This window comes from Phascolarctos cinereus, unplaced genomic scaffold, assembly GCF_003287225.1.
Source record: "Phascolarctos cinereus isolate Bilbo 61053 unplaced genomic scaffold, phaCin_HiC Scaffold_3;HRSCAF=262, whole genome shotgun sequence".
NCBI classification, from domain to species: Eukaryota; Metazoa; Chordata; class Mammalia; order Diprotodontia; family Phascolarctidae; genus Phascolarctos; species Phascolarctos cinereus.
This window is the reverse complement of record NW_027555736.1, coordinates 101,040,411-101,064,409: the sequence shown is the minus strand read 5'-3', so window position 1 is coordinate 101,064,409 and position 23,999 is coordinate 101,040,411. Positions and strand designations below refer to the sequence as shown.

Genomic DNA, 23,999 nt, shown 5'->3' with positions numbered 1-23,999 from the left:
TTCCTGTGGCGCTGTGAACATGTTACTTACTGGGGGCTAGCTATTCTCAGGAGGTTCAGCTAAACTGGACAGGAATGAACTGGTTATATTGGGGCATCCTACAGGGAGGAAAAGAGATGGAGAAAGAATGGGGGGAAGGGGAATAAAGAAGTAGGAATGGACAGAGTTCCCAACCTTCTGCCTCTCTAAAGAGAAACCAGAATTCCACTTGTTATAATGATGATGATGTTAACTGACATTTATGTAGCATGTTAAGGCTTGCAAATTGCTTTATATACTTTATTTTTACATCTTATTTTAGGCTTGGCTTATAGTATAATCAAATCAACTATTAACTTTTGGAATTTTTTAATGTAATTGTCTATTCTTTCTTCTCTTTTACTTGATCAAATTCCTACAGATCTTTCCCTGTCCTTCATTTATTATTCCTTACTTTCTTGCTTCTTGTCTGTCTCTATTTGACTTCCTTTCACTCTCAGCCCTCACGGAGTCTTTAGTCTGACCTGAAAGGGAAGAAACTTTTCCTACCTCTCTACCCCCAGCCCCCCACCCCAGGAGAGGAGGGACTGGTTTTTTGCCTTTCTTTGTATTCCCTGAGCTTAGCACTGTTCGGGACACTTGGGAAGTGCTTAATAAGTCTTTGTTGATTAACTGATGCTCAGGACAACTCTGAGAGATAAGTAAGCTAGTCAGTCAACAAGCATTTATTTAAAATTTGCTCTGTTCTTAATCTTGGGGATACAAAGAAAGAGAAAAATGTCCCCTTTGCTCCAGGAGCTTATATTCTAATGAGAGAAACAGCAGGTAAATAACTAGGTACCTACAAGTAATGTACTATCCTTGTGTGGATTGGAAGGTCAGTCATTTCAAAAGGGAAGTCACTAACAGCTGGGTAGACTGGGAAGGGCCTCTTAGAGGAGAGATGGGATCTTAGTCTTTCGGGAAGCTAGGTGGAGCAAGAGGTGGAGGTCAGAAGGGAGAGTAGTCCAAGCATGTCACACAACCAGTGTAAAGGCAAGAGTTGGAGCGTCTGTGGGAGGAACTTCCAGTAGGTCAGAGGAGCTGGCCCCTGGAGTACAAGGAAGGGAGTAAGGTATGAAAAGACAATAAATGATAGGAAGGGGCCAAGTGTAAGTGTCGGGGCTTTCTTTATATTTGATCCCAAGTGTAATAGGAATCCTCTGAAGTTTATTGAGTGGTAGGATATCATAATTAGACCTATACTTTAGGAGAATCACCTTTTTAGCTGAATGGATGTTGGATTGGGATGTGGAGAGACCTGAGGCAGGGAGACCAATTTGAAGGCTGTTGTAATGGTCCAGAAGAGAAGTGATGAAAGCCCTGAATTACGGTGGTGGTTATGTGCTTAGAGGGAAAGGGACTAGAGGTGGTATTATTCTCCCCATCATGCAGATGAGAAAACTGATGCTCAGAGAGTTTATGTGACTCATCTCAGGTGGAATTTGAACCCACATCTCTCTAGATGCCAAGTCTTGTGCTTTTTCACTAAGTCATGCTGCCGGTACAGAAAAAGAACACAGGTTGATGTATAGTGTGTGAAAATACAGATGAATTCTTTTGCATATGACAATAGCCCCACTCTAGACTCTAGAATTCAACCATCATTTATTAAAAACATACCATATGCAAAGCATAATGGTAAGTGTTGAGTGAAGTACAAAAGTTATTATGACCTGGCTCTTGCCCTCCTGAATCTTAGTAGAGGAACTTAGAATCTAGTGAAATAGATAGAGGTAGGTGATACAGAGCCTTCTAGCTCTGGAGATGATCTGGTAAGTGCTTAGTGGGTATGCTTGGTACATACCAAGCACTGTACAAAGTGCTGAGGATACGAAAAGTGGCAAAAGATAGTGCCTGCCCTCAAGCAGTTTGCAATCCAACGGAAGAGACAACATGCAAACAAATATTTACAAAGAAAGCTATATTCAGGATAAATAGGAAATAATTAAAGACAGAAAGTATTAGAATTAAGAGGGGTTAGGGAAGGCTTCTTGTGGAAGGAGGGATTTTAGTTAAGATAGATGTTCAGATTCATTTGCTTGTCCAGTTGTACAAAGGCTGCTGCCTCTGAGAGGCTTTGGTCAGTTTCTGTTGACCAGGAAGTTGGTGGTAAATAGGAGAAAAAACAACTTGGTTCTTGGCCCGAGCAGATGCAGCATAGTGAACAAGCAGTCTGCCAGAAATGCAGGAGCTTCCTTTCCTGCATGGAAGGTCTGTGGTAGTCTTCTTCATTGGAAGAGGCATGGCTTGTGGGACCGGCTTTATCAGCATCGACCAAGTTGATTTAGAGAGCCTTTTTCCGAGGAAGAATGAAATAGTTACTAACTTGTGGGTTGACTTGAGAATACAGCTTTCTCCATCTGAATATTTATAAATCCAGCTTTCCCCTAACCCAAGTTGAAAAAGACTACAAAGCATTTTTTAAATTAAATGGCACAGCAGAATACGAAGAGGCAATCAATCAACAAGCATTTATTTAAAACTTGATTTGGGCTTAGCTTTGTGCTTAAAGCTTGGGGATATAAAGAAAGGAAAAAAAGGCCCTGTGCTCAAGGAACTTATATTCTAATGAGGGGAAACAGCAGGTAAATAACTAGGTATCTACAAATTATATACAGAGAAGATGGAGGGCAATGTAGGCGAAAGTGTTCTGGGTTCTAATCCCTGCTCTGCCATGACCTTGAACCAGTCACTTTCTCTGTCTAGGTCTGTTTCCTCATCTGTAAAATGAAGGGGCTGAGCTAGATAACCTCTAAAGCCTTATGAAACTCTATTAAACACTATTTGTGGAACATTGACCTTGGCACAGAAGAGCAGAATTCTACCAGACACCTAAGACCAGATGAAAAATAATATCCCATGCGTGTTATGAAGACCTAGCAAGTCTCTCAGATGTGCATATTAATTGATTTCTGCAATGCAGATTCCTCTTGGATTCAACTTGTTCTGAATAAGAAGAGGACATCAGTGAGATTAACAAATCCATTATTATCACTGAAAATCGGCTGCTGTGTAAGAGCCATTTAATAAAATGTTTTTTTTTTTAAAAAAGGCCTTTTCTAAAGAGGAAGAGAGAGACCAGAATAGGAGTCAAGTGCAGCTGTTGGAACCTCTGCCAAGCAGCCTGATCTCACCATTAGAAAACTGAAGTAAAAAACTCCCATTTTCTGTGATCTCAGATGAACACCCTCCTTTCCTCTCCCTCTCCCCAGAATCCCATGGCCCTTCTTTCCCCTTTCCCATTTCCCCCTCCCATGTCCTAGGCACCTGATTTGTTTAAGTGCATCCTGGTCCTGGATTGGAGCTGTCAGCCAGCATGGGTGAATGGGATCTGGCAGACTACTTCTCTGGCAGATCATTACGTCACTCTTTTTAGACCCAAATTTATCTCTATGCATACAGACTGGCTGCAATCTAACTGCAGGCTGGGTTTGAAAGGGCTCACATGAGCAGTTAGGGATGTCTGATTCATGGACTGGATGCTGTTTTTTTTCCACTGCCCTGAGCTTTTTGGGCATGGGGAGGAGTGAAGGGTGGGGTGGGAGGGGTGGAGTGGTCTGTGTGTGTTTGAGTGCATATTTGGATGTGAAGGTTGGGTTAGTACCCGGAGGTGAAAAATAAGGCAGAAACATTATTATTGTTATGTTTCTTATTCTGGAACTTTGATCTTTCTTCCAAAGCCCCATACCATTTCTACCCTTGATTAAGTCTGTCATTGATTAATTCAGTGCACTTGCAGAAAATTGTTCTCCACACTAACCACTTGTTGGACAAGTCACTTGGGAAAGTCATCTAATCTGTTTGTAATGTCTCCACTCCTGGTTCCATTCATGAAACAGACATGCTGTTTATTGGTCCTGAATAGTTGATAACTATTATTGGCAGTCTGCACTTTGGAAACTGTAGAGAGCCCAAACCCCTGAAACATAAAGCTTTTCACATTTTACTCCATGTAAAACTGACATTTCGGGTTGTTGGATCACTTGGCTTGGTACAAGTATGGTTTCCATCTTCAGATGAGACACTTGTACAAAGACTCCTCCAAGAAACAATGTCATGACAGGATAGGGCTGATAGCAGGGAAGCCTGGGAGCCTTTCATCTACAAGAGGACTCCCCTCTTGTCCTTGGCTTTCCCATCTACTGTATGGAACACATAATGTACCCTGCTCCATCATAAGAACATCAGAAGGGCCACATGTGGTCCTTTCCATGGTCTCTTCCCAGTAGGATTGTGTTCTGTTCAGGGTACATGGGATAGAGGACAGGTAATTGAGGTGGTTGCACCAGGCCTAGCACTCTAAAAGTGGGGTGGGGTGCATGCTGCCCACATCTGGGCAGTGACTTAAGTAGGGCAGCCACATGAGGAGAAGGTGGCTTCTCCAACTGGCACTAATTACCAGAGGCTCATTCAGGGACATATAATCAACCTACAAGTTTTCCATGCCCCTCTGTCTTGCCATACACTCCTTAGATTAAGAGCCTACTACGCGTAGAGTGATGCACTGCCAAACAGCTGGGTATGAAAAGATAGGTAAGCTAGGTCTCTGCCCAGAGGTAACTCAGGGTCTAGTGTGGGGAGATAACACACACACACACACACACACACACACACACACACACACACACTCACATATAAATATGCTTGACACTTTGATACTTGTCATAAATGTAATACAAAGCTGGCTTTTAGAGCCTTCTCTTACAAGGCTGTCCTCACCCATATAAAACTGTTTTCCCCAGTGAACACATAGTGTAATTTGCCCCACCCATATTGCTGGCAACTTGGCCCTAAAGGGGGTCAAGATTGTCCTTTTTGTTGAGCCTCAGGGGCCAAGGACATTACCCCCAACACCGCAGCTCCCTAATACCTATCTTGAACTTATTTATATTTATAACCTGATACACTTTTCTGGGTATCATTACTCCCTGCTGTGGAAAGTAGTATTTTCTTTCCGTTGTCCCCAAACTGTGTATCATAAGTTCCTGGGGCTACTTCTTGGAGGAAGCAAAGCAGTTTGGGATCTGTAGAATAAAGGTGTTTTGTAAATAGATAAGATGAAATTGCATCCTAATAGTTTCTCACTCCAAATAGCTGACCTCTGCAAACTAACTTTTTTTTCCCCCTTAGAAGTAAGCTGTAGAGCATTCCTTTTAGGTAATTCTGCCCCATACTGACCTCCCTCTGCCTTCCTTCTTGATGATAGTTGTTACTGACACATGATGGGAAAACCCAGATCAGAGAGTATGGAGCTACCAGCTGAGAAAGCAAAACCATTCAAGGTCTTTTTCTTTCTTTTTTAAAGAAAAAAAATGTCTTCTGTGGTTTATGAACACATCTGTATTTTAGGGACCATATATTTAGTTCTTAAATGTGGTGCCAAATATAATATTTAAAAGCAATGGCAAAAGTTTGCAACCCTATTAACTCATTGGAGATCACTCTCACTGTATACTCATTGTGTGGTGTAAATAGTAGAAAAAGTATCGGCCCTGGAATTGAGAAGTATGGGTTCTGGTCCCAGCTCTGCCCTGAGCTCATTGTTCTACTGAAGCCAAGGCACTACCCATCTATTGAGCCTCAATTTCCTTATTTACAAGGAGTTGATCTCTAAGGTTCCTTCTAGAGCATCAGCTCCAGACATTCCAGGACATTCCAGAACACAGAGAAGGGGAAGTGACTCCCTCAAAAAGCAGATTGTCATTTTTGGTGCCTCCTAGAATCTGCAGCCATGACCCTTTTCCCCTTCCTTCCCCCCGCCCCATATTTTAAACAGATGTTTATACTATGACTAAAGGTGGTTGTGGAGGCTGGTGGCCTCCATTTAATATGGTCTCTATTACTATCCAAGAGGTGATTAGTTTCAAATATGCTTGCATTTGAAAGGACAGGTACCTACTGGTCATAACTCTGGGCCTTTTGTTTACTGTTAGCCGATCTGGTTAGTTTAGATCCTAGAAATCTTTTTTTTTTTTTTGGCTAGGCAGTGGGGTTAAGTGACTTGCCCAGGGTCACATAGCTAGTAAGTGCAAGTAAGTGTAATTAAGTCCTCCTGAGTCAGTGCTCTATCCACTGTACCACCTAGCTGCCCCCCTACAAATCTTTAAAAATGGGATTAGAAACCACCAATCTAGTACTGGCCTTGGAATTAGGAGGATCTGAGCTCAAATTTGACCTCAGATACATAACACTCACTAGCTGTGTGACCCTGGGCAAGTCACTTAAGCCTCAAAGAAAGAAAGAAAGAAAGAAAGACAGACAGACAGACACAAACTACCAATCTGAGATAGATTGGGTGGAAGCCTACCCAAAGCTAGGAGCTCTTGAAGTCCCTTCCACTTTTGGATTGTTAGTTTTGTGAGTATTTTCAGCTTTCAGAAGGCATTTTTGTCTGTTTGCTCAGTTATATCACAGCAATTTTGTACAGATTTATCTATTTCATGGATGAAGAAACTGGAGTCCTAGAGAAGTTAGGGAAATTGACCAATGACTCATCATTAGTTAGTGGCACAGCAGAAAGACCTAGACCTTTTCTGATGTACCAAACCTCATTTCACCCCTTCTGTAGGGCAGGCCACTCCTAGGAACCTTGAAGGATAGGGAGAAATACCTTGGCCTCCCACCTTTGGCCACTGAACTCATTGTTTAGTGAATCCACTCATTCCTCCTAAATTTACCAAAGAACAACAAGAAGTCTCCTCCCTAAAGAGCAAAGTTGTTGCAGGATAAGTATTTGGTAAATAACATCTTTGTTTTTTGGTGAATCAAGATATTATTGGTACTCCTTTCATTGATAGAGATTATGACTTATCCATGCACTCTTATCCTGTCCATGTACCTTTGTAAATTTTCCGTAGTGGACACACACTTCATGTGTCAAGGGCTTTCCTTTAGTTCTCTTAGCAGTGGATAATTTGTTTATTTTTTTTAGTTTTTTTTTCCTTTTTTATTAATCTATTTTGATTTATCAACAATCACTTCTATAAGCTTTTGAGTTTTAAATTTTTTCTCTCCCTCCTTTCCCTCCTCCCTCCCCAAGATAGCATACAATCTGATATAGGCTATACATTCCCATTAAACATATTTTCACGTTAGTGATGTTGTAAGGAAGAAATAGAACCAATAGGAGGCACTATCAGAAAGAGGAAACAAAATAAAACAGAAGAAAAAAATAGCAAATAGTGTGCTTCAATCTGCATTCAAACTCCATAGTTCCTTGTTTGGATGTGGATAGCATTTTCCATCATGAGATCTTTGGAGATGTCTTAGATCCTTGCATTGCTGAGATGGGCTAAGTCTATCAATGTTAGTCCTCGCACAGTGTGGCTGTTAATGTGTACAACGTTCTCCTGGTTCTGCTCACTTTACTCAGCATCAGTCCATACAAGTCTTTCCAGGTTTTTCTGAAGTCTGCCTGCTCATCATTTCTTATACTACAATAGTATTCCATTACATTCATATAACACAAATTGTTCAGCCATTCTCCAGTTGATGGGCATTCTCTCAATTTCCAGTTCTTTGCAAGTGGATAATTTGGAGCATGAGTTCTTACCACATGGTCAGCCCATGTTCTTTTCTAGTTGTGTATCTGATGCCTTCTTTCATATGACTTCTCTTGTGTAGTTCTTCACTGGTAATACAGTATATAAAATCTTCTGTTTGGCATTCAAAACTCTTTATTATCTGCCCTCCACCCACTCCCACCCTTTACCTTTCTACTCTTCTTACACTTTATACCCCCACCACATACACTACCATGTAGTGATGCCAGCTTTCTTGCTCTTCCTTGAACAAGACATTCTATCTCCAGTGTATTTTACCTGGCTGTCCCCTATGCCTGTAATGCTGTCTCCTTACCTCTACCTCCTGGCTTCCTTGGCTTTCTTCATATCCTGACTAAAATCCCACCTCCACAGGAAGCTTATCACAGCCTCTCGATTCTAATGCCTTCCCTCTGCTGATTATTTCCAATTTAGCCTGTATATAGCTTGTTTGCGCATAGTTATTTGCATATTGTCTCCCTTATTAGATTGTAAGTTCCTCTAGAACAGGGATTGCCTTTTACCTTTCTTTGTATCCCCAGTGCTTAGCACAGTGCCCAGCACATACTGAATGCTTATTAACTGACTACTCATACCTATCATTGTCCTTTGGGTGAGCCCTAATTTCAGTTCTTTCAGAAGCTGCCATATTTTATAATTTCCAGGCATACAGCATCATCAGAAGAATATTTTTGTTCAAAAATATGGGCCTTTATTTTAGGAAAGATTTTGGAGTTATCAAAAATACTGAATAGTTTCCCAAAAGCAATATAGCTCCTCCTGCCCAGTTTGGGCATAGCTCATTGTCCATTTAAAGTATCTGTTTAGTATATATGAGGCCATATTTATTCTTTGTAATTCTGTAACTTTCAATCATTTTATGTTTTTTCCCCATATACATTGTTGTAGCCTTGTATATATTGTTTTCTTGGCTCTGCTTACTTCACTCTGCATTAGTTCATGTAAATCTTCTTACACTTCTCTGTATTCATCATACTTCTCATTTCTTACAACATAGTAATTATTCCATTACATTCATGTACCACAGTTTATTTAGCCATTCCCAATCAATGGATATCTACTTTGTCATCCAATATATATGGACAGGTAGAAGAGTTTTACTGGTTGTCCACCCACCTGCTTATCATATTTTAGAAAATAAGCATTCTTCATCTATTTGGTCATTCCAGTGTTACATTAAGGCAAAATCTTTTGAATGATATTAGATCTCATTTCAGGAGCTCTGCAGTGTTCTGGGACCAGATGACAATTTCATCTTATGGAAACAATTTCTTTTTCTATTTGGACTCTATACTGAGTATTCTCCTTGATACTGGCAAGCCCCCTTGGCAAACATAAATCTCCATTTTATTCTTGAATATAGTCTTGTAATGAAATTTTCCCTGTTATTAACATCTTTGAAGGAATCTTGTATGATTTTGGCATGCGCATGGTAAAACTTCTTGTTAGAGAAGAGACATTAAGGCATCCTTTTACTCTACTAAATGAAATGCTTTTTTGGTACTCAAAATTGGTAGTGTCATATATTCTCTATGCTTTTCAGTTATGTGACTTGAAACTTGTAGTCCACTGGACAATAGTGTTTGAAAAAGCCTGGTCCCTTCCCATTCTTGCATCATGGATTCTGTTGATGCATGTGGAGATTATTTTCAGAAACAAATTCCAGAAATGGGAAGGTAGTACATGATATGACAAAAACTTTGAAAGCTTTAAGAAAGATGATTATTACAATGTCTATTCATCATTCCAGAGGACGAATAATGATACATACTATCTCCTGACCAGAAGGAGATAGATTTGGGGTACAGAATGACACATATTTTTGTAGACAGCAAATTAGGGAATTTTTCTTGACTATGCGTATGTTATAAGGACTTTGCTTTTTTTCCTCTTTTTTCAATGGAATTGGAGAGTAGAATGGAGATAAAATAGGTTTCAATTAATTTAAAAAACAATTTAAAATAGATGAGGGTGTTACAGATGTGAAATATTGCATATAGTTTCAGATGAGGCCACTGTATTATTATTTTTGCTTCATTGTCTTACTTTGTTGCAAGACACTGGTCACAGAGTGGAGGTAATCTGGCAATGTTTGTAATATAAAAACAAAACACATCACTAAAACAAACAGAAAAGGGAAAGCAGTTATTAACTGTATCAGTAGTTATTAAAAAAAAGTTATCTTTTTTTTGCTGAGTAAGATCCAAGATTTTTTCTCATCCTTTAGTATGCTTCCCTCATTCATATTCTTTAATAATCAATCCCTCAACACCCTCAAGATTTCATCACATCTGGCACAGAATTCCTTTTCCTTTAATCTGCTTTTCTCATCTTGTTTTCTTTAAAGTTATTTGCATATTCCCATCCCCACCCCCCTACTTTTTACATCTTTTTCTATAAATAGTAATGAAATCTATACTACCATTCTGGAAAGAGATTAGCAGTGGACTCCCTCTATGGTGCCATCATTCCTGTGATTCCCCAGAAAAAAATAACATTTATATAGCATTTTAAAGTTTGCAAAGCACTTTACAAACTATCTCATTTATCCCAATGACCCTGGAAGGTGGGTGCTATTGTTATATCCATTTTTTAGTTGAGGAAACTGAGGCAGAGGTTGTGACTTTTCCAAGGTCACATAGCTAATGTCTGAGGCAGGATATGAACTCAGATCTTCCAGGCTCTCAGTTCAGAGCTTTGTATTCTCCTATATGTATTGTCTCCCTATTAGAATGTAAGGTCCTTGGCGTCAGGGACTGTTTTACTTTTGTCTTTGTATCCTCAGCTGATGTTTTATAAATGCTTTTTCATTCATTCATTCATTTTCTTCCTTATGCAGCATATTGGGTCTCCATTGTCATTGATGAAAAAATTTTTTTATAAAAATTGTTTCCATTTTTTCACCTGAAACAGTTGAAACTTGCCCTCCTCATTTCAACCTTAAATTAACTTAGAATGATTGTTTAGTTGGATCTTTTATAAAATTTTCTATTAACTTGCTTTTTCTAATTCTCACTCTTTATAGGTGATACTCCTCACAATCTTCCACTATCCTCATCTGTAAGACCTCATAAACAATTTTACACTCTAAATCAGCATTGCCTTTGGCTTCCATATGTCTCTGCTAAGCATGTGTTTGCTGACTGACATGTTTTCTAGGTTCTTGTCTCTGTGACAATTTATCTACTTGGATTAAACTTTCTTAGGAAATGGTAAGACAGTGTTGATATCTGTTCTTTTTATCCATTATCTATATTTTGCCAATAGCTAAAAAAAAAGTCAAGTTGTAGTTGTCTCAATTACACACATATTCTCTTCTAATTTTTTTTAGTTTGGTATTGATTTTGTTCTTCAGTAAGCTAATAGCCTAATTCAGCTGATTCAGAAAATAACTTCCACATCAGTTAGCAGTCCTTTCCTGTTTGTTAAAATATAATTAGTTTCATATTTAATGACTATATTTTGTGTTCACCATGTCCAACGTCGCTTGCATCTTCTCAAAGTGTTCGTTATATATAGGCATGAGACTTCTGTATAGTCTACAATGATGTTTCTTATTTCTAAACCATTTTCCCCCAAAATTTTTTTTCTGCCTTTCCATATGCCCCCTTTTCCTTTCTGAGCCAATCTACCTAGCATTTGTTAAGTGCCTACTACTTTCAAAGCACTGTGCACAAAAATGATATTTAAAAAAAAGGCCTTGCCCTTAATGTTGTTATATTCCACCTTTATAATGAGGTTACTGAATAATGTAGAGACTGATTCAATTTTAAGCATTTTATCAATTTTTATATAACCTCATCTTCTATAATTGATGTTGGTACATAAACTTCAATTATCTTCAGGGCTGTCTTCTTGAAAATGCTTATCGTGAGCATTACAGTATGAAACAATTAAATGATATTTCTTGTTACCCTGTAATGCACAATAAAACCCAAATCTACTGCCTTCTTTAATCACCTCTTCAAAACCTCAGTGCTTTCCTTCTATTTAAATGTACCTTCTTTTTGTCTTCTGGTTTTATTTATAGCAAGATTGTCAGCATTGCCAAGACTCAGTTGCTAAGGTAGTACATCAGCTTGTTGGTCACTAGAGAAGGATTTTATGTTTAGGTTACCAGCAACTAAGTTAATTTTTATGGATGTGATCTAAAAAACGGCATGATTCTTAGCACCCTCAGCTCCCCTTTCTGCCTCTGCCACCATCACTCTAAAATAAGAAGGGGATCTGGATAGATCTGAGTCATTTTTTTTTCACATGACTTAATGGACAGCCTACTGGTAAAAAGTTTCTCCTCACTTCCCTAAGCTAAAGTAGACATAGTTTGATGCTGTATCCCATACTGGAAGCCTTTCCAGGATGGTAGTCAGCCAGGGTTTGCTCTCTGTTAGCATAATCTTTGAAAACCCAGAATCATCGCCACTACAGGATGTGACAAAGAGTAGGACTTTGTGGGAGAAAATATGCATTATTTAAACAACAAACAAACACTATTATTACAAGCCTTTCCCAAACATGGGTAAAATGTAAAAGTAACCAGAAGAAAGCTGATAGCATTTTGGGTAGATACTCTGTGGAGGATTCATGGAAAAGAATGGCTAAGAATTGCGTCAAGATGGAATACCTGAAAGAATGAGTGGTTTGCACAACACGAATGAAGTCGCGGATCCAAGTGTCAGGTTGGACTCCCAGGCAGAACTACATTTCCAAGGGGCCGCCGGAGAAACCTTTTCAGACACAAGCGCACCAAGACAGAGTGGGCACTACGTTGCCCGGCGTACACTTTGGGCATGGGCCGAGGGGAAACTACATTACCCAGGGGGCAGTGGAAGAGGCGGGGAGGGGGCGGGCCCAGGGCCCGATACTCCCTCCCTCCTCCGCCCGTGCTCTTGCCCGGGAGGTAAACAAACTGTGCAGCCGACCTGACAGCCACCGGGGTCGGCGCGGAGCGGGGCTGGGGGGGGGGGGGGAAGCCGGGCGGGGAGGCAGCCTCGGCCGGAGCGGGGGGGCTGTGCTGGGGCCGGGGGTGCTCGGGCTTCCCCGCCGCCCCTCGCATGCCCCGAGGCGGTGAGTAGCCAGCCGTGGGCGCCGCCGCTGCTCCGGGAAGGGACGGGGGCGAGGAGAGAGGTCGCCTCCGGCTCTGGGTCCCCCCGGCCAAGCTCATGGAGCGGGTGCGGATGATCAACGTGCAGCGCTTGCTGGAGGCCGCCGAGTTCCTCGAGCGCAGGGAGAGAGGTAACAGTCACGGGGCAGTGGGGAGGGGAGGGCACGAGGAGTGGGGGAGGGGCCGGGGGTCACGGGGAGGGAGAGTGGGAAGGGGGGAGACCGCGAGATGGGGAGAAGTGTATGGAAAGGGAAAGGGGACCATGAGATGAGGGATAGTGGAAAAAGGCGGATATAGGATACCAGATGGGGAGGGAGAGGACCATGGGCTGAGGGAGAGTGGAAGAATGGGGATATGGAACCACGGGATGGGGAGAGAGGGGACCACAGGCTGGGGAGGTGGAGGACCATAGGCTGACGGATGGTGGAAGAATGTGGAAAGGGGATCATGGTATGGGAAGAGGGGGTTGAGGGGGCCAGGGAACCATGGGATGGGGAATAGTGGAAGAAATGGAACAGAGGACCAAGAGATGGGGAGAGAGGGAACTGTGGGATGAAGGATAATGGAAGAGAGGACCACAGGATGGGGGAGGCCTTGTGGAAAAAAGGGAATGTTAAATACCAAATGGATAGGAAGAAAGGAGACCGTGAGTTGGGAAGGGTTAAATGGAGGGGAGGGGAGACTAGGAAAGAGAGGGAGAGGACCACAGGATTGGGAGGGGGGGTGGAAGAATGGACGTATGGGGACCATAGCTGGAGAGGGACAAGGACTTCCAGATGGGACGGTGGAAGAAGGGGAAGTGAAGACCTCAGGATGGAGAGGGAGGGGACAGCCTTGTGGGGAGAGTGGAAAAAAGGAAAAGAGAGGAACCTAAGATTGGGGAGGGGAAGGAACCATTGAATGGAGGAAAAGAGTAAGGGGAAAGAGAGCCTCTCTTGTTTTTTTTGTTTTCATTTTATTTTGCTTAGTACCTAATACAATCCATTTCATATAGTAACTGGTGGTTAATAGATCTTTGTTGGTGCATGAATGTATGTTTGGAGTGCACAAAAGGAGATCTGGGAATGGGGTTTTTGAGGGTGAGGGAGAGGCAGAAATTGGAATTCCTAGGAGTTTGGGTACTTGAAAGTTAAAGGTAGGGGAGTTAAGGTTATGAGGGGAGAAAAGGGACCCTTAGTGGTAAGGGGTAAGGGGGTGGTACAGTGGGTGTATGTGGATAAAGAGGGAGAACATGTGCTTGTGATAGGGAAAGAAATTTTTCAATTGAACAGACATGTTTTAAGTGCCTAATATATGTTAAACATTGTCTAGGTTCTGGGGATCCACCACATACAACAAGGGTGTACAGTGTAATTATTTTATGTACTGCTGTAGTGTGAGTTGGAATGTCATTTTCATCTTTTTCTGTTTCAACAGCCAATTGCCAGGAAGAGAGCTCTTGGCCCTGTGGATTCAGGTGCACCCCTCTTTATCCTTCTATCTTCTGTCTTGTGCAGAGTGTGAACATGGCTATGCCTCAGCCTTCCCTTCTGTGCCAAGTCCTCGAATGCAACACTCAAAGCCACCACGGAGACTGAGCCGGGCACAGAAGCACAGCAGTGGGAGCAGCAATACCAGCACTGCCAACAGGTACCATTCTGAGAATCCCAGACAAAGGAGCTGGAGAGGACAAGCTGAGGCAGCAGTGCCACGTCCTCTGAATTCAGTTCTGTTCAAACACCAAACCTAGAGGCCTATCAAGGGAAGCAAGAGGTGGGAGTTTGGTCCTCTAACAAAAAAAAAAGCAGTCAGAAACGGAAAGCCCATAGTGTAGCTTGGTGAGGATACAAGGTAACAGAAACAGTGTGACCTTAGGAATTCTTGCTGGGATTATTCAAAGGGAGGTCACAGGCCTAAGAAAATAATGTATCCAAGAGAATTGGCCTATGTGTACATGCATGCACATAGCTGCAAGTAGTAATCTTGTATCTGACTGTCATTCACTCTAGTTTTCAGGGACGAGAGTCCAAAAAACCAAAAATATCCCTAGCAAGATAGAAAACAGGAAAATGTTTTGTTGTCAAGTAATAAGAAAAAATTTAGGTAAAACAAGAAATAGAGCTTATTGGGAGGGAAGGGACAGGGAATGGGAGAGGGAAAAGCATATCATAGAAGTATAGTTTCTTATTTAATAATAAACAAGATTGGATTGTGTTGTAACCAAGACAGAAGACCCTTAAAGCAAAAAAAAAAACTTTTGAAAGGAGCTGCTTGTCTTTCAAGCGGAACAAATCCCTCCAAAATGTCTGTCTGGGTGTACTCAGACATAGTTGGCTTCCATTTTTGAAAACTTTTTGGCAGAGTCTGGCTGCCTCTTCAGAGTTTTGTTCCTGGGAACCAGTGATTTTCAAGGATTCACCTTGGAGCTCTTTCTTTTATTTTTTCTTTTCCTGGATGCTTCCTTCTAAGATTCTCTGTTCCCTTTCCTCTCTCTCTCTCTCTCTCTCTCTCTCTCACACACACACACACACACACACACATCTTGCTTTTCCCATTGATAAGAGAAAAACTGAGTAGAATTGCCTCATTGGCTCTTAAAGTATCATCTATAGAATAATGTGAGGCATTCAGATTTGACTGTGCAAAACCATCCCTAGATTCACACAACTTAGCCCTATGTTTTGGAAGGGACTGTAAGCCAGATGGTTGGTCATTGACTACAGTAGTCAGCTTTTGAGGGAAAAGGAGGTGCTTCCTTCTTATTGATGCTTTAAAAAATCGGACTGTATGTATTTATACATATGTGTATATATGACTTACTAAGGAAGAGAATGGATTTTAAGCTATCTATAGCTACAGAGTATAGATATGATCAAAGCAAAATGTATACTATTCTCTCCTACAACACATTCTTCTCAGGCTACATGTTGCCTTTTTGCAATTCCTTTTCCCGCTTATGGCTGCTGTATTCATTTTACTTGCTTTTCTCTGAAAAGGTGTTTGAGGTGGGAGAAACACAGTATGTTTTAGCTAGGGTGTTTAACCACCCTGGTGATGACCCTGGACCTTGCTTCTCTTTTGGACATATGGATTGGGGAAAATTTCGTTTGGTGCTGAAAATTTTCGTATTCCCTTTAGCCTGAAACTTTGGAGTCACAAACTACATGAGGGCCTTTGTATAGTACTTCCATGAAAACTGAGGTCCTTCCATTAATAACCTGAGAGGATACACACATTTTAGTTGTGTAAAACTAATAATTGCTTTCAAGGTAAGAAAGAAATATGGGTAGGTATGAATTGACCTGATGTCTTTGTATATTTAGTTGTCGATGACAAAGGTGTGCTCATCACATTATGTAAGGGCTGAAATGAGAATTTATTTGGGGTCTGGAAGACCTGAGTTCAAATGTGACCTCAGATACTTCTTAGCTGTATGATCTAGGCAAGTCATTTAACTCTGTCTCATTTTCCTTATCTGTAAAATAAGGATAATAACAATACCTGCCCCCTGAATTGTTGCAAAGTATCAAATTGGGTAATATTTGTAAAGTGTTTAGCAAGCCTTAAATTGCTATAAAATGCTAGCCATTTTTTATCATAGAGGCTACATCATTTTGATTATTTTCTTCCGGTCAACATATTTAAATCCTCATACTATTTAGGAACTCATGTTGCTTTCAAGAATTTAATGCATTTTAAAAATTGTGTTATATGGTATAGTTTAGGAGTTCTTCACCTTTTTGTGTTATGGACTCTGTGGGTGACAGTCTGGTGAAGTCTGTAGACCCCCTTTAAAAATAATATTTTAATTTTCCTCCAGTTACATGTAAAAACAATTTGTAACATGTATTTTTTTTTTAAGTTTTGAGTTCTAAATTCTATCCCTCTTTTCCGTGCCCTCCCCCCCTTCCTGAAATGGTAAGCAATCTGATATAGGTTATACATGTGCAGTCATGTAAAACATTTCCATATTAGTTGATTTGTGCAAGAAGACTTTAAAAAAAAGTGAAAAATAGTATGCTTCAGTCTTTATTCAGACAACATCAGTTTAGTTCCCTGTTCAGAATCATATTTTTAAAATGCACAAAATAAAATGCACAAAAAAAATCCTTGTATAGTTACAAGGTAAATCAGTTCCACTGAAATATAGTTATCAAAATATTTTAAAACAACAAAACAGGTTCACTGACACAACATTAAGAACCCCTGGATAATGGAAAGAGTAATGGACTGGGAGTCAAAGATTTGGCTTCTTTTTAGTTCATTAATTGGTTCTATTAGTATATTTCATATTTATTAAGTGCCTATATGTGCCAGGCACTGGATACAAAAACAAATGAACCAGAGTTCTTGTCCTCAAAAAGCTTACATTCTATTAAAGGGGATACAATGTTTATATAGATGAGTAAATAGAAGATAATTTGAAGAAAGGGAAAGAACTAACAACTAGGGAGGATAAGGAAAGATTCCTATAGGAAGTGGCACATGAGTCCAGTGTAGTTGTTAAGTAGCTGCCGGCATTGCCATTAATTACATAGCCTTGGTGAAAGAATTTCATCTCCCTGGGCCTCAGTTTACTAATTTGTAAGATAAGGGTTTCAGACTTTTTTAGGGCCTCTTTCAGCTCTACAAATGTATGATTCTGTGACTTACTGGCAACTGAGAAGATACAAGTTAGTATGTCAGAGATCTAGAATTATAGCAGTAAGTTCATATTTGGCATTTCCATTAATATTTGAATGGTGTGTTCCACCTGATAATAGGGGGATTGAATAAAAATATGCTGTTATAATTTACTAATAATACTGGAAGACTTTATCTGAGAAGTCCATTATTGTTTACTTTGAACATTTTGCTTAGCCTGGATTTTTGACTGAATAGTTTTTCTCTGTTCTGGGGATTCTGATAATTATAATAATAATGATGATTCACATTTACACAGCACTTTCAGATTTACAAAGCTGCTAGACCTGTAGATTTGTGTATGGGCCCATAATGTTTTCATTATCTGTTTTGACCCAAGCCTTTTGCAATTTGTTTGAAAACACAAGCATTTTATTGTTGTTGTTGTGATTATTAATTCTTGAGGGGAATAGCTGCCCTTACACAAACCAGACCACCCAGGCTAAGTATAATAATTTTCTTTTAGGAAGGAAGGAATGAAGAAAGATTTCATAATCTTACCAATTGACATTAAGGTTATTAAGGGCAAGGATGATTTCAGTTTTAATCTTTGTATTCCCAGCACTTAACATATTGCCTTGCTCTTTATAAATGCTTGTTGAATTGAACAATACATAATCCAGAAGAGTCCTGTAAAATGAGTTTGGGGCTGTAGCCTCAAACTGTTAAGAAAGTTGTATTGAGAAAATACATTGGTTAAAATGAAGTACTGAAAATAAGCTGGTCTCTCTACCCATTCCTTCAAAATTCCTGGCTTTTGGAAGTAGAGTGTCTATTACAAAAATTTGGGTGTTAAATTGCAGTGGTGAGAAACCCAAATTCAAATATGTAGATGACTCATAGAGCTGTAAGAGACCTCAAAGGTCACCTACTCCAATCTACTATCAAATAGAGAAATACCCTCTATAAAATCTGTTCCAGTGATAGAGATCTCACTATTTCCATTCCATTTTTTGGATTGCTTTAATTGTTAAAAGCTTTTCCTTACGCTGAATCAAAATCTGATGTTGGACTTAATTCTAATTTCCAGGAAGTTTAGTCTTTTTTTCTACACGTTAACTCTTCAGATGGTTTGAATGCCGCTTTTATGTACTGATTTAGTATTTTCTTCATTGCTGGTTCATTCAGCAGTTGCTCCTGTGACACAGTTTTAAACCCCTGCACCATCCTGATTGCGCCTTTCTCTGGACAGACCCTATATTTTGTTAGTATTCCTTTTAAAAATGTAGTGCCTAGAACTTAATACAATATTCTAGGTATGGACTGACCAGCTAAGTATTTAGTGGAATTCTGATGTTTGTTATATATTTATATATCTATGAGGTAATATTGTATTAGCTTTCTTAGCAGTTGGGTTACACTGTTGATGTATATATTTGATAAAAACTTCCCAAATACTTTTCTGTGAACTGATGTTAAACTCCACCTTCCCATCACATACTTGTTCATTTTTTTTTAACTAAGCAAGGATATTGTATTATCTCTAGTAAATGTAATCTTGTCAGACCTTACCCATAATGTTTGTTAGGAAAAAACCATATTTGTTAAGATTTATCAGGTCATGTTGGTTGGCTTTTAGGGGCTACTATAAGAATCCTCCTTGTTGTCAGCAAGTTGTTGGACTTAAAGGCAATTTTACTGTTATTTTTGTAGCAGATATGCTTTATTTTAATGGCCTCTGAGTTATGTTCATTTGCAACAGAACTAAGCTAGTGCAGAAAAGTGAAACAGGATAGAAGTATAACTAAGTAGAATAACACTGACTGTTTTTTGGAGTGAAATTTAAAGAAAACTTATTATTGTAGTCTTATGTTATATTTTATGTATGAAAATAGAAATAAAATCTTTTATTCCATAAAACATCTCTTTTAATGATCGCAGCCACCCTTTGAGTTACACTGCTATTATTATCACTAATTTGCAAACAAGGAAGCTGAGGCTCAGAGAGGTGAAGAATGACTTGTCCAGGGCCTCCCAGCTACCAAGTGACTGAGGCAGGACTTAAACCTAGATCTTCCTAACTTCAAGTGTAGGCTTTATCTTGTACACCACAGTGCTGCTAACTTAAAGAAGAAAGGAAGGAATATTTGTAAGGATTTCCATTTTTAGTCATTTGAAGTGAAGAAATAAACTAGAGTACAGTAATATACACAAATATTCTTAATTCAAATTCTGTTGCTTCTTTCTAGCCATTATTTTTCATAATCTTCATCATGAACATTAATATTCTATAGGTTATAAGATTTCAATTGATTAACCAGGGCTGGAGCAAACCTTTAGTGTTCTGCATAGATTTGTATGACATATATAGAGTTTTGGTACATGTGTAATATCAAGAGGCATAAAGGAAATCCCTCACTGAGCTGGGTGAACCCCTTAGACAATTTATTAGAGGACATGAACAAGAGTCACATTGGATGAGAAGGTGTGAATGGGTTGTGATCTATGCTGTGAAGGGAATGTCCACATCTAAGAAATCCAATGTAACAGGCACTTAAGTGCCTACCACTTAGGCTCTGAAATAGCTAGGTGCCTCAGGGGAGAGATAGTATTTGTAAAGTGCTTGCCTTCCACAGAGTGGGCACTGTAGAAATTCTCTTCCCCCTCTCCCCTCACCAAGTTCAAGGCACTCTGTTAGGTACTGGGTATATCAAAACAAACTAACAAAGTCATTCCTGCCCAAGAGGAACTTAGGTTGTACAGGGGAGCTACCTAAAGATTGATAGTGTTTATACAGCCCTTTAAGGTTCACAAAGCACTTTACATATGTTCTCTCCTTTTTTTCCTCACAACAACCCTGTGAAGTAGGTATTGCTATTATCCCCATTTTACATATGAGAGATACGTACATCGACCTCAGCAGACATTGGATTGTGACTAGCCTGGTATCACACAGCTACATCTAAGGGAGGATTTGAACTCAGTTCTTCCTAACTTCAAGTCCAGCACTCTATCCACTGGGCCAACTAGCATTACGTAAACCGAGAAGTATAGGTGCAAGATAACTTGACAGGAAGGAAAGCTCTAGCAACTAGGAGGCTCAGGAAGGGCTTCCTGTAGGAAGTGGCCCATGAGTTGAGCCTTGAATGAAGTTCAGGATTCTGAGATGTAGAGAAGAAGGAAGAATGCATGACAGGCCTGGGGAACAACCTCTGCAAAGGTGTGGTGTGGAGATAGAACAGGCTCGGGGAGCATCGAGTGTGTCTGTTTGCCTGGAGAACCCTGGAAAGACAGGCTGGAGCCAGACTGTAGAGGGTTTTGAATGCCAGGTGGTGAATTTATATTTTATCTTGGGGGCAACAAAGAGATTATGGCTCTCCTTCTTGCTTTCCACCAGTGTTATCTTACATATTTATGCTGAAAGTGGACTTGTGCTATTATTTGTTGCTCTGTCATTTCGGTTGTATCTGATTCTTCATGACCCCACTGAGGGTTTTCTTGGTAAAGACACTGGAGTGGTTTGTGATTTCCTCCTCTGACTCATTATGAGAAACTGAGCAAACAGGGTTAAGTGACTTTCCCAGGTTCCCGTAGCTAGTAAGTGTCTTAGGCCAGGGTTGAACTCAGGTCTTCTTGGCCCCAAACTTGGTGCTTTAGCCATTATGCCACCTAGCTGCCCTGTGCTATTATAACGTCAAGTTTTTTTCAACTTCTTTCCAGGACAATTTTCAAAGAAGTATGAAGGAGAGAAAACAAATGACATTAAAAGAATATTATAAACCAATGATGTAACTATTTTGAATCTTCCTAACAGCCAGGTGTGAGGTAGGGCCTAACGCAGATTGTCATTTCCTTAAAATATGCTCCACTTAGCTGTGCTAATCTTGGATAATGCGATATGGATTCGTCCCTAAATTAATACTCCATGCTAAGATGTTAAGATGTCACAGCTATTAGGGAATCTGGCTGTAGTAATCATCTGGTAAGCAGAAAGTCCTTCCCCAAACTTGTCTAATTGTGATACATCACTTCACCCTTTTTCTCTGATTTTACTAGTAAAATCCTTAGGTCCTGGTAAATCCTATTTGCCACAAACCAGGTTGCATCCCATGTTCCCCATCCCAAGACCATGGGTAATCTGTCCCAGACATTTATTGACTGTTTCTTGTGTGCTGAGCACCAAAGAAGCACTATGGGAAGATCTAAAGGAGTATTACAGGACTTTTAGCCTAAAAGACATTTTCCACTAGTTGGTTTCCTAAGGAATGTCCAAAGGGAGGAATTTGGAAAGGAATGAATATGTACAAGTTGAGCACCACTCAGTAGTTCAGTACAATGGAAATGAGCCAGACTGGATATTAGAGGACCTGGATTCAAAACCCTGGTTTTGACCCCTACTACCTATGTAAGGTTGGGCAGGTCGCTTGACCTCTCTATTCCTTGGTTTCCCCATTTGTAAAATGAGGGGGTTAGACTAGATAACCTCCAAAGGCCCTTCTAGCTCTAAATCTGTGATGTCTTCGGGCTTCCTAGACAGGTTGGCTATGGTAGTTAAAACAAAGGCATTCCTTCAAAGATTGGGGCCAAGCCTGCCACGAGAATAAAATGATACTCAAATTTGTATTTGGCAAAGAAATAAAAGTTTATTTGCACTCAGAAGTAAAAGTGAGTCAGGTTGTTACGAAGTGATCTGAAATGTATGAAAGTTTGCCTTAAAACCTTAAAGGAATCAGTGTTTTAGTGTGAATTTCAGGTTGGGGACAGCATTGGAGCTAGCACATTATTTCTCCTTCAAAATAGCCTCTGGAGCCGATGTTTATTCTCGGGGCCAGGAACCTTAAAGACAATGGCACTGTTTCAATTCTAGCTGTTAAAATTGTGGCCTCCTTTTGGAACATTTTCCCATTGCTTATAAAGCTGTAATTTAAGGTTTCTTGAGTTTGCAGTTGCTGAGTTGAGAGATGTTTCAGTCCTTCATTTTGGGGAGAATAATTATATTAATTGCTGTGTTGTTAGTTTTAGACCCTCATCTTCTCTTGTATGTATTTTGGGGAAAGGTGAAGGTTATGATACTTTCCTTTCTGAGGAGAGTTTGTTTGCTTTTTTGTTTTACTTAATGGGAAGTGATAGATTTCCTTATTTTATACTTTATGCATTTATAAAAGCACATTATACTTTCTTATACTTCTTTTATGGCTTTATACTTCAAAGGGGAATTACATTTTGAAACCTTATTTCTTTGTTGAAGAAATATATGTTGTCATAGTCTACGTCAGTTCAGTAGGAAATTCTGTAGTTTCTTAGAAAATATTAAAAATTAGTAACAGTTAAGCCCTTAATGGTATCAGCATTGCTTTCTATTAGAATTTCTTACATTTTGGTGGAATACATTTATCTGGAGACTTCAAAATATTAAAGCACAAAGGAGTGAGGCACATATACAATGAAACTTGATCCAAGTGACAATCCCTTCAGAATTATATGGATTCTTTACAGTAAGCATAGCTTGACTTTGTATCAAGTGTTTCAAATTGCAACTAAAAGTTCAGCAGCACTGTATTTAATGAGAAGTTTCCCCAGTAGAAGTATTGTCTGCAGAAAACATATGTAAACATGAAGGCAAAGCAGTGGAACATGGTCATGAGAAGTATGTGGGGATAACTTACCTAATGGATATTATTAAATAAGCTACTCCAAAAAAAATTATCTTGGGTTTTTCTTTTCTTTCTTTTCCTTAAAGATTTTGTAAAAGAGAAAAATATTTTCTTATTATATCTTTCATCATGGGATTCAGGAAAACCTGGGTTCAGATTCTACCTCTGCTATTTGACTCTGGACAGATCACCTGTCTTCTCAGGGCCCCATCCAACTGTGGAAGACAGTAATTTGCAGAGCATTTGTTACTCTGCCCTGATAGAAGGTGTTTCTTCACCTGGAGTCTCCTACAGGAATGAAGTCACAGGTCAGGAAAAGCAATCATGAAAAATGATTGAATGGGTGTGTGTGTGTGTGTGTGTGTGTGTGTGTGTGTGTGTGTGTGTGTGTGTTGAAAAAAAACATGCCAAAAATAGTTCATTATTCTGAAAGGTAGATAGCAGCATGGCCGAAACTTTGAAAATGTTTAAATGAGTACTCTCTTGTTGTTGGAAACTAAAATCTGTAAATACTCCCAATAGCATTTTTTTTAATGAAAGAGTTGGGTTTTTTCTTTCATTTCCTGTTTCAATTAACAAAACAAGGTTACTTCAGCATTCATTTTTAATTAGAAGAAACCTTAAAGAGTATACGATAAAGTTATAGTAACTGTTACTTAGTATTGAAAGGAATGTGTGGGTGAAGAGGAGTTGTTGTTGTTGTTGTTGTTGTTGTTGTTCAAAAACAGTGCTTCTTCATGGTGTGCAGTTAGGGAGTTTAGTAACAACAGGATCAAGTCAGAACATGTAAAATATATACTTAAGAGAACAAAAGGTGAAAGATGTGAAATAAAATGTGTGGATAATGCTGAATCTCAATTGTTTCATTACTGTGGAATGACTAGACAATTTTAATAGATAAAAAATATCATTTAAGCAGGGCAAGGTAGTAATCAATTGTATAAATTTTTGCTTGATAGGATACAGTATCATGCAATTAGTTCTTACCTCAGCTTAGTGTAGTCCAGGGGTTCTTAATCTGGGGTCCCTGAATGTTTGTATTTTAATTTGATAATT

General features: G+C 39.6%; 1 protein-coding gene and 1 long non-coding RNA gene across 4 annotated transcripts in view; one reads left to right on the top strand and one right to left on the bottom strand.

The window, feature by feature from the left end:
* Positions 1-23,999, top strand: part of MXI1 (MAX interactor 1, dimerization protein) — a 102,653-nt gene that overhangs the window by 11,965 nt on the left and 66,689 nt on the right. For 2 of the 3 annotated variants that reach the window (XM_020987995.2, XM_020987994.2), the window contains exon 2: positions 14,184-14,316. In XM_020987995.2, the coding sequence (XP_020843654.1) occupies positions 14,184-14,316 (133 nt within the window). Of the gene's footprint in view, positions 1-12,564; positions 12,819-14,183; positions 14,317-23,999 lie in introns of those variants that run through there. The other variant, XM_020987996.2, reaches the window with a different exon arrangement.
* On the bottom strand, positions 1,610-4,786 carry LOC110209492 (uncharacterized). Its single transcript, XR_013485269.1, has 2 exons — positions 3,289-4,786; positions 1,610-2,314 (listed from the first exon to the last, which is right to left on the bottom strand). It is a non-coding gene; the product is annotated as an uncharacterized LOC110209492 (long non-coding RNA).